Genomic DNA, 12,583 nt, shown 5'->3' on the forward strand with positions numbered 1-12,583 from the left:
AAGGCCTTTCTTGTTCTAATCAATGTTTTCTCTGTTTTTTTTCTTCTTCTTCAGGCAACTTGTGAAGGCCAAAAGGATAAGAAGGATGAATGATTACCGCCTCCGTTGCATTGCCCAGACTCCATCATGTTCCTCCTTGTACATTTGTCTCTTTCTGGCGGTGGGACCTAACTTGAACCCTCTGTTCTTATTCACTCCTGCCCCCTTCCCAGTCCCCCACCCCCAGGTGCTGCTATAGCTTTTGAGCAGAGGGCATGGGGGTCTTTATTGCGCCTGCTGGCAAGAGGCAACTGATGCCTGTCACTGTATCCCTGGGAGACTTTCCAGGTAGGGTGGAGAAAAGGGGGCGAGGGCAAAAGGAGAATACGTTCAGGCTGAGAGCCAGCAGGATGCCTTGGTGCTCTGCTGGGGAGGCTGCTTGGCTATTTCAGCATGCACTCTGTAACAGGGCCTGCCTCTTTCAGCCGCATTTGTATTACCACGCATCGGCCATTCCTCTGCACCATTTTAGGCTGAAGAATCCGTATTGAGTTTGTGTGTCAGAATGGAAAAGGGGGAAAGATTGGCCGTATGTCCATATATATTTTTTTGTAATACGCGAAATAAGGTGACTGTACGAAGCTTCTTATTAAATCTTTGGAACAGTATTCTCGGTGTCTTCTGTGCGTCTGGGGATGGGGAGTTGAGTTTCCACTCCCTAAAAAGTGTTTTTCACCTTGTGGGCCTGGAGGTATATTTTGAGAAGAAAACTTGGACCGCTGAGTTCTTGGCCTTGGCATCTTCCTGGCTGAACTCAAACCACCCCTGTTGACTGCCTTGGAGGTGAAATGGATCTGCCCCTCCCACCTTCCCAATATACCCGCAGCCTCCACCGCACTGTTTGTGTTGTCATCTTTAACTCAACATCTGAGTCTTGTCCAGGTTACATTTAATGGCTTCTTTCTTGGTTCTTTGGTACTTGGCTTTCCAGCCATTAATTATGCCCTGGAGCCACAAGGGCTACTATTGTGTAGACTCTTTGGCTAGGTGCCCACCTAAGGGACAAGGTTGCCTGTAAGCAAAGAAAAGCAGTTCAGTCCTAGACTAATAAGAGCAGAACTCTGGAAGTGGAATTTTAAAAAGAGGGGGGGGGGTGCTGGCAAAATCTAGGGGGTGGGGTGGGGATAATTCCTGTTGAGGGATTTTAAGTAAGGCTATAATGGAAGGAGTTTGAGGGAAAGGAAAAATACAAACTCTCAGGAATATATGAGCCCAGGTGGCGCAGTGGGTAGAGTGCAGTACTGCAGCCCACTAAAGCTGATTGTTAAATCTGTAGGTCAGCGGTTCAAATCTCATCACCGGCTCAAGGTCGACTCAGCCTTCCATCCTTCCGAGGTGGGTAAAATGAGGACCCGGATTGTGGGGGCAATAGGCTGGATCTGTTAAAAAGTGCTATTGCTCACATGTTGTAAGCCGCCCTGAGTCTAAGGAGAAGAGAGGCATTACAAAATTGAATTAATTAATTAATTAATTAATTAATTAATTAATTAATTAATGTAAAATAAAATAAAATATCAGGTTGGAATTCAAGGTTTCTAAACGTGGCACGAAAGACCTGTAGAACTCCTTTGCACCAACAAACAAGGTGTGGTGGGAGGGTGGTATAAAACTTTTTTTCTGTTCCTCTTCCTGACAAGGGCGAAGCAAAGTACCATTTGACTCTTTCCCCAGAAGTATTGCTTAAAGCGGTTTCTCAATCTTGGCAAATCTGAAGTGTAGACTTCCATTCCCAGAATTCGAAAGTTGGGAAATGCCGGCCTAGAGCAGATACAAGGTACATGGGGCCACTTCCCCAATCTCATTCTCTTCAGTTGGCCAATCTGGGAGGCCATCAGAATCTCTAGGATTTGTCAAAATTGAGAGCGATTCTCAGCTTGTAGAACTTGTACTCTAAATATAAAAACAAGATGGGCGCAGCTTTCCTACTGAAAGTTCGGGACGTCTTTGGAAGCATTTCTCTAAGATGTTCTCCCAAGAAGTGACTCCATTTATATAACTCTACATATTTTTCCTTTTTAATGACCCTTTAATCCAGTGTTTCTCAAACCCCCCCTCCGGGAGGGGCACGGAGTAATGCCAAGGGGGGGGGCGCGTGATCCCAGGGAACATGCTTATTTTGCCACAGGGAGTAGGGTGTTTTTGCACCAAACAATAGCACACAGCACAGAGTAAGAGATATGAAGTGCAGCTAATAAACCCTTACGAGATACCATGGAAAATATTTAATGGATGAAAAGAAAGGAGGAGAGAGACGGAGATAATGAGACAAATGTAAGTCTTCTGAAAGCTAAGATGAAATAGGACGAAGCGTATGTAGCGCTTGGCTTCACTGTGACTACGGTGGGACACGAGGAAAAACCGGTATGTTTACTGTGTCTAAAAATGTTGGCAGCGGACAGCATGAAGCCAAATGAATTAAGGCATCACTTCGGAGAGGGCGACATGCGAATCTAATTAATAGTAGTAATAATAATAATAATAATAATAATAATAATAATAATAATAAACACATTACATCCAATCATGCTGAAAACCACTTGATTTTTTCAGTGAAAACGTGCTGAATATTGCAAACAACCCGGCAGAGAATTTGGGGGGGGGCGGGGGGTGCAACAGAAAATAATAGAGGAAAAACTGCTGTAATCCCTTTATTGGGGATGAAATCAGGGCGACTGAATGGAACTGAGCATTTACTGTCTAGATTATTTTCCTGATGCCTACCTGCAGTTTGCAGCAGAGATTTATTCCTTGCACCTTGAGAGAGAAACATTATGTAACACTACATACATTATCTAACATAAGAAGTATATTAGATAACCCTAACCCTGTAATACCAGATATGACAAAGGGAATGCTGAATAATAAAATTACTATGATAACGATGGAGGCAATTAAAAAACAAAAATAACAATAAAACACTAAGACCAAATGGAATCCCTGCAGATCTAAAACACTTTCAACTGGGTGGAGAAACCCCTGGGACTTCAGATTCGGGTTTCTCCCAGATGTGTCAACATGGCTTTATTAATAAATTGGAACTTAGAGGAATACTTTGCCTCGGATTCTGATTTAATTTTCCATGCTATTTGGAACCCTGAAGGAAAGAAAGTTAAAATAGATTCAATTGAGAAAGCTCACGAGTTTTACGAACAATACTTCGCGATGGAAGATGGAGAAGAGAGTAAAGATGAGAGTAAGGAAGAATTGGAAGGCACTGGTCAAGAGGAGGAAGAGATAGAGAAAAGAGAGAAAGTCAGAGGAGAAAAAATACAGGAAAAAAGAAAAAATAGAACAAGAAAGAATTACAAGAAGGGTATTAAGAGAAACTAGAACGACAAGGAAACAATGCAAATGAATGGGGGAAGAAATCAAATTGATTTCTATTAACACAAATGGACTCCATGCACCAAAAAGGAGAAAATTAAACATTGATGTAATATCATTACAAGAAGTTCACATTTAAAAAAAAGACTATTAACTAATGGAAAACAGAAAATTAGGAAAATTATATACATCTTTAACAAATAATAAAAAGAAAGGAGCCGCAACATAGATAAAAGAAAAATACAAGTTTTATGAATGAGTAAAAAATAGGGATTCAATACTACGAAATGTGTAAATAATGATTTGTTAGATGTGTGTGTATGTGTGTCTGTAAAATAGAAAAGATCTTTGGGTAAATTATTGTATATAGAAATCGAATATATATTAAAGAAATCCGGAAAAGAGATAAATACCTCTTTAAAAGTAGACCACAAAGTAGATATATATAGAAGAAACAGGTATGGAAATGAATTATAAATACACTGCTTGAAAAATAAATAAAGAGAAAACAACACAAGTTAATCAAACTTCCGTGAAATCAAACTGTCCACTAAAGGCGCAACACTGATTGACAATCCATTTCACATGCTGTTGTGCGCATTCAATTTTGTAAAGAAAAAAGTATTCAATGAGAATATTTCATTCATTCAGATCTAGGATGGGATCTTTGAGTGTTCCCTTTATTTTTTTGAGCAGTATATATCAGAAGTATTTAATAACAATTTATACAATTAGAAACTATGTTAATATGAACGACATCAATACTAAAATGCTGCAATAAATGAAAATACCGAGATTATGATTGATATATGCTTAATAAAAAATTATTTTTAAAAAAAATTATAAGAAGGACCTAAACTGAATCTCGTTCTTTATCTGGTTCAGAGATTAAAAAAAAGAAAAATACCAGAAGGGTAAAGACTCGAAAAATAACTGGTGAGAGTGAATGAAATGGGAAATGAAAAGCCTACTGGAAAATATTGCAGTATAAGGTCCTGCTGCTAAACTTTAATGGATAATCTCTGAATAAAAGCAACGTGCTTTTCCAAGGATTTTCAGCAAACACATGAACCAAAAGTAATAACACAGTAACATTTACTCTTCAAGAGTTCCCAAGAGTAAGGCTGAATATTCTACCTTTGTCTTGTCTAATGCTGTGCCCTCCAGGGACTTTTGCTGCTGAAGATAATAAGAGACAACTTCCAAAAGTCATCAAAAACTTGCCCACATTTGTTTTACGGATGTTTACAGGGGTGGGTTCAACTTACCTCACTGCTGGTTCACTTCCTCCCATGTGCAGTGCCAGGGGGAAAATGCCAAAAAAAAAAAGATGGTGACCACATGCAGAGTGCTCAGAAAAAAAAACAAATAACAAAAAGTTCCAAAAAAATATAATAAAAATAAAAAAGATGGCGGCACCCATAGACCAACACTGACCGGACTGGGTCTGTGAGGTCATTGTGATGTTTTTAGCGGGTCGCTACCGTTTCGGGCGAACTGGTCTGAACCACGACTCATCCCCTGGATAAGTATGGTGGCGCCATTGATTGTCCTGATAAATCAATTGGGCTGCCTCATATTCAGATTTCTCCTATCCCAAAAGGCAAGGGAAAATAACATGGAAGCTTTGTTTTCCTAAGAGTTTCTCTTCTGCATTTATGGATCTGTCCAAGCAGGTTGAGGACTTGAAGCAGAGGTGAGTTCCTCCCAGTTTGGACCGGTTCTGTAGAACTGATAGTGACCCAGGCCTGCCATGCCGTCAAGTGGTTTTTCTTTGCACCGCCATAGGTTCTGCCATCTTTTTTAAAGTATTCCTCATGCACGCGCCCACAAAATGTGCGCCCACATGGCACATCTCTAAGCGAAGCAGCAGCGGGGGAATCCAGAACCCATCCAAAGTATAAGAAGGTAAAATACCTGTAACTCCTTCAAGATGAATGGTCTTATTTTTATCCCATCCAATTCTGGAAGCTTTGATGATGAGGGGTTCTTGGTGCTTTCTGAGCTTTTGTGGTGACTTTAAAAGTAATAACGAAGCTTTTAGCTGGCGTCTTTGAAAAACAAACCTCTCCTATTGATTTTCCTTCCATTGCCTTCCATTGAGGACCTGTGTACTGCGCAAGTCAAAAAGAGGGCAGTGAAAATATTTACTGACCCCTCGCCTCCTGGACATAAACTTTTTCAACTCCTACCCTCAAAATGTCGCTACAGAGCACAGCACACCAAGACAACAAGAACAGTTTTCCCCCCGAACACCATCACTCTGCTAAACAAATAATTCCCTCAACACTGTCAAACTAAGTCTGCACTACTATTGCTACTAGTTTTTCCTCATCATTCCTATCACCCATTTCCTCCCACTTATGACCCTATGACTGTAACCTGTTGCTTGTATCCTTACGATTTTATTAATATTGATTGTTTCCTCATTGCTTATTTGACCCCTATGACAATCATTAAGTGTTGTACCTCATGATTCTTGACGAATGTATATTTTCTTTTATGTATGTTGAGAGCATATGCACCAAGACAAATTCCTTGTGTGTCCAATCACACTTGGCCAATAAGGAATTCTATTCTATTCTCTATTCTACTTCCACAAAAGTCCTAAAACAATGATTCCCTAAGTGCTGTTTATGTTTTGCATGCTTCATTCCTCAATATATTTAAAAAAATTAGTAGATAAATATGTAACATAGAAACATAGAAGTCTGACAGCAGAAAAAGACCTCATGGTCCATCTAGTCTGCCCTTATACTATTTTCTGTATTTTATCTTAGGATGGATATATGTTTATCCCAGGCATGTTTAAATTCAGTTACTGTGGATTTATCTACCACGTCTGCTGGAAGTTTGTTCCAAGGATCTACTACTCTTTCAGTAAAATAATATTTTCTCATGTTGCTTTTGATCTTTCCCCCAACTAACTTCAGATTGTGTCCCCTTGTTCTTGTGTTCACTTTCCTATTAAAAACACTTCCCTCCTGAACCTTATTTAACCCTTTAACATATTTAAATGTTTCGATCATGTCCCCCCTTTTCCTTCTGTCCTCCAGACTATACAGATTGAGTTCATTAAGTCTTTCCTGATACGTTTTATGCTTAAGACCTTTCACCATTCTTGTAGCCCGTCTTTGGACCCCTTCAATTTTGTCAATATCTTTTTGTAGGTGAGGCCTCCCGAATTGAACATAGTACTGTATTCCAAATGTGGTCTCACCAGCACTCTATATAGTGGGATCATAATCTCCCTCTTCCTGCTTGTTAGACCTCTAGCTATGCAGCCAAGCATCCTACTTGCTTTCCCTACCGCCTGACTGCACTGTTCACCCATTTTGAGACTGTCAGAAATCACTACCCCATAATCCTTCTCTTCTGAAGTTTTTGCTAATACAGAACTGCCAATGCAATACTCAGATTGAGGATTCCTTTTCCCCAAGTGCATTATTTTACATTTGGAAACATTAAACTGCAGTTTCCCTTGCTTTGACCATTTATCTAGTAAAGCTAAATCATGTAAGGCAACAGCTGTATTGCCTGGGGATTTGGAGGTATGTAGTTCCTAATACATCTGGAGTTTCAGTAAGGCTAAAGTTAAGGATTAAGATATAAAAAGTCAAAGGGTTTCCCTTGACTTTAAGCGGGTGTGAGGGTGGTGCGTCCTTGACATTAGCTGATGTCTGAGACAAGTGACCTGATTACTTTGACTTCTTGTCTTCTTTAAAGCCATATTATTCCACCTGTAGGTAGAAGTTGAGTATCAACCGTGTTGACTTATAGGGGGTGTGCTGGTATCTCCTAGACTTCATCTGAACTTTATCCTGGGAGCAGCTGATCAGGATTCCTGAGTTGCTAGTCCTTGTTTTCTGTTGTCAAACATCAGTCGCGTGAGGGTTTCAGCAGAAAGGAATTTTCCTACCTTTGCTGCATTCTCACAATGCAAAGTGCTCCAAGGACACCGCTCTTAATTCACCCTCCTGCAAATTCAGGGTTGGTTTAATGAGTAACTTCTACTTGTAGGAGCCCTGAGGCCGAGCACCACAGCACTGCAGGAGAGCTGCCTAGACTTCCAAAGCATACAACTCGTGGAAAGTTTTAGAGAGACTCTCCGTTTGTTCTGACTCTATCTCTGTGCAAGCTGATCTGTTTTCGCAGGCTCTGCCAGGCGATTTATCATGGCTCAAGCAATAGCCCAGCCAGAAGTCACAAACCTTTCTTGGCGAGGCAAGAGATTATTCTCAATCGCATGCTTGTTCTTTCTCCTCCGAAGAGGAGGATCCTGGCCTGCAGCCCTGGGAGCAAGGAGACTCACTCCGCTTTTTCACACCGCAGCAGGAGGTGTGTTTCCCCCTCGCTGAGAAATGGACCTATTAAGAAACATATTCTATGGGAGTGGGTATTTTAAAAAAACCAACAAACCTGTTTCTGTTTACCTTTGGCCCTTCCTGCCCTCCAAATACAGGTTTGCAATTAATGGCTTCCGATCTCTCTCCATTCTTTTTTGTCTCCTCGTTGGGACCCATAAGGGTGACTGACCTTAGCCTGCCTCTTCCTCTTTGCTGCTCTCTCCATTTGTTCTGCACTTACCTCTCCTTGTCTTACTGATTCACAAATGTAAGTGTTGGTTATGACCTATAAAGCCCTTCATGGCACCGGACCACATTATCTAAGGGACCGCCTTCTGCTGCACGAATCCCAGCGACCAGTTAGGTCCCACAGAATTGGCCTTCTCCGGGTCCCGTCAACTAAACAATGTTGCTTGGTGGGACCCAGGAGAAGAGCCTTCTCTGTAGTGGCCCGGCCCTCCAGAACCAACTCCCCCCAGAGATTAGAATTGCCCCCACCCTCCTTGCCTTTCGTAAGCTTCTTAAAACCCACCTCTGCCGCCAGGCATGGGGGAACTGAGATATTTTTTCCCCCTAGGCCTTTACATGGTATGTCTGTATGTATGTTTGGTTTTATAATAAGGGTTTTTAATTGTTTTAATATTGGATTGTTATATGCTGTTTTTATTACTGTTGTTATCCGCCCCGAGCCTACGGAGAGGGGCGGCATACAAATCCAATAAATAAATAAATGAATGAATGAATGAATGAATGAATGAATGAATAAATAAATAAACAAATAAACAAACAAACAAACAAACCACGGTGTATAATGGAAAAAAAAAATATGCCAGAGAACAAACTGATCGGTCCAGCTTTTTTGTCCTAATTTTAGAAATCGGAGAAGGGACTTCATATCTGCAGCTATATATATAAAGGACTCTACATCTGCAGCGGCCAGAAGATTCCACGCTGCCTCATTGTGTGTTAAAGAGCTGGTGAAGCTGCCTTTCTGTTGGAACAACTTGTGCCTGGCACAAAGACTGCAAGGAGCAAAGGGGTTGGGGATCGACTGCAGTTTGGGTCAGCAGCTGCAGGTCTCGGCTCTGGCAGCTCCATTGGCCTTCAGCGAGAATATCTGCAGGTTTCTAATACTAATAACAAAAGCAACAACAACAACAACAACAAAACAACAACAACAATAATAGAGTTGGAAGGGACCTTGGAGGTCTTCTAGTCCAACCCCCTGCTTAGGCAGGAAACCCTATACTACTTCAGACAGATGGTTATCCAACATCTGCTTTGAAACTTCCAGTGTTGGAGCATTCACAACTTCTGGAGGCAAGCTGTTCCACTGACCAACTGTTTTGATTGTCAGGAAATTTCTCCTTAGTTCTAAGTTACTTCTCTCCTTGTTTATTTTTCACCCATTGCTTCTTGTTCTACCCTCAGGTGCTTTGCAGAATAGGTTGACTCCCTCTTCTTTGTGGCAACTCCTGAGATACTGGAACACTGCTATCATGTCTCCCCTGGTCCTTCTTTTCATTAAACTAGCCATGCCCAGTTCCTACAACCGTTCTTCATATGTTTTAGCCACCAGTCCCCTAATCATCTTTGTTGCTCTTCTCTGCACTTTTTCTAGAGTCTTAACATTCTTTTTGCATCGTGATGACCAAAACTGAATGTAGTATTCCAAGTGTGGCCTTACCAAGTCCTTACAAAGTGGTATTAATACTTCATGTGATGTTGATATTATCCCTCTGTTAATGTAGCCTAGAATTGTGTTGGCTTTTTTGGCAACCAGACCTTCAGTTTCACTATGAAGTATGACAATGTTAGTCTGTTTAACATGATCTAGGCATATAATGATTTTAAAACAAAATGATGGAATAAAATACAATACCCAAACACCATGCTAAATCCCATAGCAAAAGCCATAGCACCATTTTAAAATGAAAAATTGAAAACCGTAGAAATTGCAGGAGTTTAATTAACAAAAACAAGTTGGAGCACTGTAAGGACTAATGATTAGAATACGTTAGTGTCTTGACTGGTAAAGGTTCCGACTTTGCCACAAACTCTCGAATTCAAACTTGTCATGTTTCTGGGTCTTCAGCTAAAATGGTCATGCGGATTTATAAACCTGGCTAGACACATGAAAAAATTTCCTGGGGAGTTTCATTCAGAGATGGAGGGACACCATGACATCCACTCCTGCTCCACAACTTGAAAATGAAGGATGCCCTGAAGTCAAGCCATGAAAGCCAAACCAAGATTTGGGTAAAGGCAAACAAACCTAAAGGCAAGAAACAAAGGTTGGTGGTCAAAGAACTGTTCCAGATGTGGAAGTTTTGCTTGAAATCCAAAATAGCCTCAGTTGTTTTCCACCTGTAATATTAGTGTGCTGTGTGTCACAGCTATTATTAGACTTGCATTTAGACTCTTGCGTAAACAGATTATGTTAGAGTTGGGAGGATAATTCTTAAATGGCTATGAAGTCACACTTCATGTGACATAAGCCCTGCATGGATTTGTTGCTGCCTCGTATAACAGTTCTGGCAATATCTTGGATTTCTCTGAAGTTTTCTTTCTCACCTTGCCTGATCTGGAGGAAAGTGGGTGAAATAGGATCAAAACTAAACAAGAGATTCTTTTACTGAACAAAATGGATGATCACTCTGAATGTTTCTATGAGTGAAACATATTCCTTGGAAGCTGGAGTGAGGAAAGGAATATAATTGGGATTGATGGTTTTTTGGGTCCTGGTGGATAAGTATTGATGCTTCTTGGAGACTCAAAATAACTGACATGGTGAACAAATTGTTACAGGACCTCTTTTCAAAAGTTTTTAAACCTGCGTACTTTCTTTGTTTAATGTAAGCATTGCATAAATTTTGTTTCTATTGCATAAAGGGATTTATATTCCTGTCCCCAACTCTCACTCCAAAACTACCAGTTGGTTCCCAAACTTGGCAACTTTAAGACTTGTGGACTTCAACTCCCAGAGTCCTGGAGAATTCTGGGAGATGAAGTCCACAAGTCTTAAAGTTGCCAAGTTTGGGAACCATCCTGTCCAAATATGATACTCACAAATACCTTGGATTTCAACTCTATGGTCACAAATTGTGAGTTTGAAATCCAGGACATCTGGAGCACCTGAATCTGACAGAAGTTGGTCTGCCTTATATTCTGAACACCCAACCTGTGAATATTCCAAAGCATGATGGATGAGGAGCGTTGGATCATCTAATTTGAAATTTCCTAGGTAAATGTAGAAGGAATGAACAAGAGTTACCTAAGATATATTCCGTGCACAGTCACCAAGAGCCATTGCTTAATTTCTAATCTAATAATCAGCCTTCAACGCATTTATTATTTGTATGTATGGATAATATTTTTAAAATCCAAAGTAGTGCCTATCATATCTTACAGTTTTACAACTTAATGATATTCTAAGTGACTTTTGCCCTTTGACAATCTTGATCCTTCAGAACTGTACTTCATAGGCTGTTTGCAAGTGTTAGATAATTTTATATCTTCACCATTTTATAAAGTTCATTTGCCATGATAAGCTAAGGAATTACAAATATTAGGGTGATAATGGAAAGGGCATTCCATGCTGTTTTATAAAAACATCTGGCTGGCTATAGCAACTCACTTCTGTTATAAAGAGCTGGGAGAGAAAAAAAGAAGCAAATCAAAGAATTAGGGCTCTGTTGCCTTGTCCCAAAAAATTATTTAAGTAGTGGTTCTCAACCTTTCTAATGTTGCGATTCCTTAATATAGTTCCTCATGTTGTGGTGACCCCCAACCCTAAGTCTAGCACCAATTCTCCCAACAGAGCTTTAAGCTGATTGGCAGGTCGGTCAGAGGGACACCCACACTGTAAACGGCTGATTAGTTGGATTGTAAAAATATGTTTATTTATTTATTTATTTATTGGATTTGTATGCCTCCCCTCTCCGTAGACTCGGGGCGGCTAACAACAGTGGTAAAAAAACATGTGACAATCCAATAGTAAAACAGCTAAAAACCTTTATTATAAAACCAATCATACATACAAACATACCATCCATAAATTGTAGAAGCCTAGGGGGAAAGAATATCTCAGTTCCCCCATGCCTGACGGCAGAGGTGGGTTTTAAGGGGCTTACAAAGGCGAGGAGGGTGGGGGCTATTCTAATCTCTGGGGGGGAGTTGGTTCCAGAGGGCCGGGGCCGCCACAGAGGAGGCTCTTCCCCCGGGTCCTGCCAAACAACATTGTTTAGTTGACAGGGCCTGGAGAAGGCAGCAGAATAGAAACTTTAGTTCCTAACACCATGGGAAATTTGTCTTTTCCCATGGTCTTAGGTGACCTCTGTGAAACGGTCCTTCGACCCCTCCAAAGGGATCCCGACCCCCAGGTTGAGAACCACTGAGATTCTAACACAAACGTATTTCACATCTAGATGGTGAATACAATTACAGTGTTCCCTCAATTTTCGCGGGTTCAAACTTCGCGAAAAGTCTATACCACGGTTTTTCAAAAATATTAATTAAAAAATACTTTGCGGGTTTTTTCCCTATACCACGGTTTTTCCCACCCGATGATGTCATATTTCATCGCCAAACTTTCATCTGCCTTTAATAAATATTTTTTTTAATAAACTTTAATAAATAAACATGGTGAGTAATAATTTAAATGGTTGCTAAGGGAATGGGAAATTGCAATTTAGGGGTTTAAAGTGTTAAGGGAAGGCTTGTGATACTGTTCATAGCTGAGCATAGTGTATTTACTTCTGCATCTCTACTTCGCGGAAATTCGACTTTCGCGGGCAGTCTCGGAACGCATCCCCCGCGAAAATCGAGGGAACACTGTAGTTGGAAAATACTTGATTTGATCCCCCTAGAAAGGA

At 40.6% G+C, this 12,583-nt stretch overlaps 1 protein-coding gene across 1 annotated transcript in view; it reads left to right on the top strand.

Moving 5' to 3' along the window:
* The window catches only part of BCAP31 (B cell receptor associated protein 31), a 50,991-nt gene extending 50,344 nt beyond the window's left edge, over positions 1 to 647 (top strand). The window contains exon 8 of the mRNA XM_070741353.1: positions 55 to 647. Coding sequence (XP_070597454.1) covers positions 55 to 93 — 39 coding nt within the window. The 3' untranslated portion in view covers positions 94 to 647. The remainder of the gene's footprint in view (positions 1 to 54) is intronic.
* Positions 648 to 12,583: the final 11,936 nt, after the last annotated feature.

Source organism: Erythrolamprus reginae, chromosome 2 (assembly GCF_031021105.1).
Source record: "Erythrolamprus reginae isolate rEryReg1 chromosome 2, rEryReg1.hap1, whole genome shotgun sequence".
Classification (NCBI taxonomy): domain Eukaryota; kingdom Metazoa; phylum Chordata; class Lepidosauria; order Squamata; family Dipsadidae; genus Erythrolamprus; species Erythrolamprus reginae.